The sequence below is a fragment of the Leucopleurus acutus genome, assembly GCF_964270905.1.
Source record: "Leucopleurus acutus genome assembly, chromosome: 4".
NCBI classification, from domain to species: Eukaryota; Metazoa; Chordata; class Mammalia; order Artiodactyla; family Delphinidae; genus Leucopleurus; species Leucopleurus acutus.
The window spans coordinates 2669205-2673786 of NC_139146.1; the positions used below are offsets into that span (position 1 = coordinate 2669205).

The 4582-nt window shown below is 67.7% G+C and overlaps 1 protein-coding gene across 1 annotated transcript; it reads left to right on the forward strand.

Moving 5' to 3' along the window:
- Positions 1-713: 713 nt before the first annotated feature.
- Positions 714-2093, forward strand: ADRA2C (adrenoceptor alpha 2C; the record flags this gene model as incomplete). Its single annotated transcript, XM_082838586.1, has 1 exon — positions 714-2093. One exon carries the CDS (start codon positions 714-716, stop codon positions 2091-2093), a length of 1380 nt encoding a protein of 459 aa, XP_082694712.1.
- Positions 2094-4582: the final 2489 nt, after the last annotated feature.

A 4582-nucleotide genomic window follows, 5' to 3' on the forward strand; every position in this document is an offset into this window, starting at 1 on the left:
GCGGCGGCGGCGGCGCAGCTCCGGCGAGCCCAGGCAGGCGAGGCGGCGCCAGCACGGCCGAGCGCGGACCGCGGGGGGCGCCCGCGCCGGGAGCAGCGGGAGGAGGAGCCGGAGGAGAACGCACGGCGGCGCCGGCGCCCTGCCCGGGAAAGTAAAGTTGGAGCCGGAGGCGGCGCGCGGGCGCGGGGGCCCCAAGGAGCGGCGGCCTGCGCCCCGGCGCGCCGAGCCCTAGCCGGCCGGATGGGAGGCGGAGCGCCCGCGTCGCCGCTGCCGCTGTCCGCAGCCTGCGCCCCGGCCGCGCGCTGGGGCCGCCGGGCCGCCCGGGCACGCCCGCTCGGGCGCCGAGTCGCCGTGGGCTCGCGGCCGGGGCGCTCCCCGTGAGCGGGGCCAAGGGCGGGGCCGCGCGAGTACCCCGGGACCTGTCCCCCCCCCCCCCCGCCGCCGCCGCCGCCGCGTCGCCGCTCTCTCCGGGCGCCTCCTGCTCTGCACTTACGCGTGCGGCAGCGGCGGGGAGCCCGGCAGCCACGCTCTCGGGCGCGCCGCTCGCCCGCTGAGCCGCCACGGCCGAGGGCCGGCAGCGGGGTGCCGCGGTCCCCGGCGGGCGCGCCCGAGGAGCAGGCGGCGATGCGGGCGCCGACCCGGGCTGGGGGGCGCCCGAGCTGCCGCGGCTGCGCCCCGGCTCCAGGCGGGACCGCGTAGCTTGCGGGAGGACCATGGCGTCCCCGGCGCTGGCGGCGGCGCTGGCGGCGGCGGCGGCGGGCCCCAACGTGAGCGGCGCCGGCGAGGGGGGCAGCGGCGGGGCCGTCAACGCCTCGGGGGCTGCCTGGGGGCCGCCCCCGGGCCAGTACTCGGCGGGCGCCGTGGCGGGGCTAGCGGCCGTGGTGGGCTTCCTCATCGTCTTCACTGTGGTGGGCAACGTGCTGGTGGTGATCGCTGTGCTGACCAGCCGCGCGCTGCGTGCGCCACAGAACCTCTTCCTGGTGTCACTGGCCTCGGCCGACATCCTGGTGGCCACGCTGGTCATGCCCTTCTCGCTGGCCAACGAACTCATGGCCTACTGGTACTTCGGGCAGGTGTGGTGCGGCGTGTATCTGGCGCTCGACGTGCTCTTCTGCACCTCGTCCATTGTGCACCTGTGCGCCATCAGCCTGGACCGCTACTGGTCCGTGACGCAGGCTGTCGAGTACAACCTGAAGCGCACGCCGCGCCGCGTCAAGGCCACCATCGTGGCCGTGTGGCTCATCTCGGCCGTCATCTCCTTCCCGCCGCTTGTCTCACTCTACCGCCAGCCCGACGGCGCCGCCTACCCGCAGTGTGGCCTCAATGACGAGACCTGGTACATCTTGTCCTCCTGCATCGGGTCGTTCTTCGCGCCCTGCCTCATCATGGGCCTGGTCTACGCGCGCATCTACCGGGTGGCCAAGCTGCGCACGCGCACGCTTAGCGAGAAGCGCGAGCCCGCGGGCCCCGACGGCGCGTCCCCGACCACGGAGAACGGGCTTGGCGCGGGCGAGAACGGGCACTGCGCGACCCCGCGCCGCCCGCGCGCCGATGTGAAGCCGGAGGACATCAGCGTGGCGGCCGAGAGGAGGCGGCGCCGAGGCGCGCTGCGGCGGGGCAGGCGGCGGCGCGCGAGCGGCGAGGGGACCGCGGACGGCGAGGGGTCGGGGCCCGGGACGGGGACGGCCGAGCCAGGCGCGATGGCCGCCGCGAGGTCCCCGGTCCCCAGCTGGCGCCTGTCGCGCGCCAGCTCGCGTTCCGTCGAGTTCTTCCTGTCGCGCCGGCGCCGGGCGCGCAGCAGCGTGTGCCGCCGCAAGGTGGCCCAGGCGCGCGAGAAGCGCTTCACCTTCGTGCTGGCGGTGGTCATGGGCGTGTTTGTGCTCTGCTGGTTCCCCTTCTTCTTCAGCTACAGCCTGTACGGCATCTGCCGCGAGGCCTGCCGGGTGCCCGGCCCGCTCTTCAAGTTCTTCTTCTGGATCGGCTACTGCAACAGCTCGCTCAACCCGGTCATCTACACCGTTTTCAATCAGGACTTCCGGCGCTCTTTCAAGCACATCCTCTTCCGACGGAGGAGAAAGGGCTTCAGGCAGTGATCCGCTCACTCTACCCGGCTCGGAGACCCTGGACAGCTCCCAGCGGAGGGGGCGGGCAGGCGTGGCCTCCCAGGAGAAAGTGGGAGCAACTTTCCCAGGGACCCAGGGATGGATAGGCCTTCAGGGCGCAGGGGAGGGTGCTGCACGGCCGGAGGGAGGGCTGAGAGACTGCAGGGCCCCCGGGGAGGGGGAAGGAGAGAGGGGAGACCCCTCTGCCTTCCTGTCTCAGCAAGGGGCTGCTTCTGGGGCTGCAGGCCCGGGTCCAACTCTGGGGGCCGTGCCAAGGTGTGTCTGTGAGGTAGCACACGCATCCTCCTAAGTTGGTGAAGAAGGAGCCTGCCCTGCCCCCACCACAGGCCACCACCCCATCCCCCTTTGAGCAAGGGCTGTCTTCCCAAGACCTCGCGGGGTGGCTTTTCTGGGGGAGGAAGGAGGGCACTGACCATCTTTGGTTACGAAAGTATTTAAATGTTTGCCAACAATGACTGACAGCGAAAACAACCAAACTCTTTTCTAAATAAACCTTTGTAATCTAAGTGGTGGGTGCAATAGTCAGTCCTTCGGACCCTCACCCTGCCCGACCTCCCACCAAAGGTGGCAGGAGGGCGCTCCAGGTCGCCAGATTCCATCCTCCCTTTCTGCACGAGAAGGAGGGGGTCTTTGCTTAAGGGGGACTGTTTCGCAGACTTACAAAATATATACTCAGAATTCTTGTGCTGTAACCGGCCGAGAGACCAAGGAAATCAAAGGGCTCTGAATTAACTCCAAATGTAGATGCTGGAGGGCTGTCCTCCCTTCATAACCCTCCCCCCTGCCCAGATCTGAGTCTAGGCTTCCCCCAGTGCAGCCCAGCCTGGCCCCCTTGCTCAGCCCTCACCACCCCCAGGGAGTCCGTGCTCACCCCGCACTAAGGCTTGAGGAGAGAAGGAGGGAGAGTCAAGTATCAGAGAGGGTCCCTTCCTGGCTCTTCCAGCCCTCATCACAGAGCCCAGAAGCTCCTGGGATAGCTGGGGGGAGGGGGAGGAACAGGACCCCTGAGACACACACATACATACACAGGCTTAGTGGGCTGGAGGGGCCCAGGCCAGGGATCCCTGCTGTGACCGTCCAACCCTCCTGTCCCTCTCTGTGCCCGTCTTGGCCTTCCTGTATGTAACCCCTGCCTGCCAGCCCAGCTCTCTCCTGGATCACCACCCACCTGTCTTTGGCCTGGGGCGGCCATGGGTCTCTCTCTCGAGGAGAGGTCAGCCCTGGGTCCTGCATTTCAAGGCCCCGTGCCCTGAATCAGCAGGCCCCTCTCCTGGTCTGACTTCTCAGGGCTGTCCCTTGGAGAAGTCCTCCCCTGCAGCTGCCTGGCCTTCTCACCCCAAGTTATGGGTCCTCAGGACACCCCAACTGGGAAGAGCTCTCCCAGACTCGAGCAATGGTGAGGAAGGCAGTGGAGGAAACAGCCGGCCAGGGCCGATGGGAACATCCCTGACCTCCCACCAATGGGCAGGGGCCTGGACACGGTGTCCGGGTCACAGGCCCGGCTCTGTTGTAGGATTACTGAGCTAGCTCAGATAAACCCCTGCCCTCTCTGGGCCTCAGCACCCTTCCGGTGAAGTGGGGCAGGGGCTGAAACCTCAGGCCCTGCCTGGCCTGTAGTCTGTGGTCCAACTGGCCAGCTGAATGGGGGGAGCAAAGAGGGGGAACTTCCCTTCAGCGAGAGCCTGGCTAACACTGCTATTGCCTCCCTGGTGCAATGGGGTAATGCCATACCCTCCCCCCGGCTCTTGGGGGGATGAACCCCGGGACTCCAGCAGGATCGCGTAGCCTGGAACACGGCCCACGGAAGAATGTCAGCAAACCACCTTTCCCTTTCCTAATCCCGAGAATTGCACCTTCCAGGGCTGTGGCTGGGACTGCAGACGCCCGGTGCGTAATACCCCATTCAGCCAACAGATATTCACCACTTCATCGTAATTGCCGCCTGGAGAGACTCTCTTTTCAGCTGGATAAACAGAGACAGAACCTGGCTTCTCACCCCGCCTGCCGCAGGGTAACAGGCCGGTCGCCTTGCTCTGAGTCTCTGGCTCCATCGACGAAGCGGGAGCGCTGACACCCCTGGGGGTGCCCCTGGGCGCTGACTGCTCCCAGCGCGGTCCGGGAGCCGTCGTGCAGGGGGATTTCTCTGGGGTACAGGGGAGGGGCCCGGACCTCTGCCCATCCTCGTCCAGCGGGTCCGTCCACCGCGCACCATCACCCGCGCAGTACTCTCCTCTCTCAGGCGCGTCTTCGTGTCTACGCCACGGTGCTATCACTGTCAACCCCCGTCTGTGGCTGAGGAAACGGAGGCCCAGAGCTGACCACCTGGGCCAGGACCCACAGGCTTGAAGGGGCAGAGCCAGCCACGAGCCCAGAAACGCCCAGGTCAGGAGAGCTGTGCCCCGAGCACCCCGGCTCCAGTCCTATGAGCACCGGCGATCTCTGGACCTCGCTGATGGAGA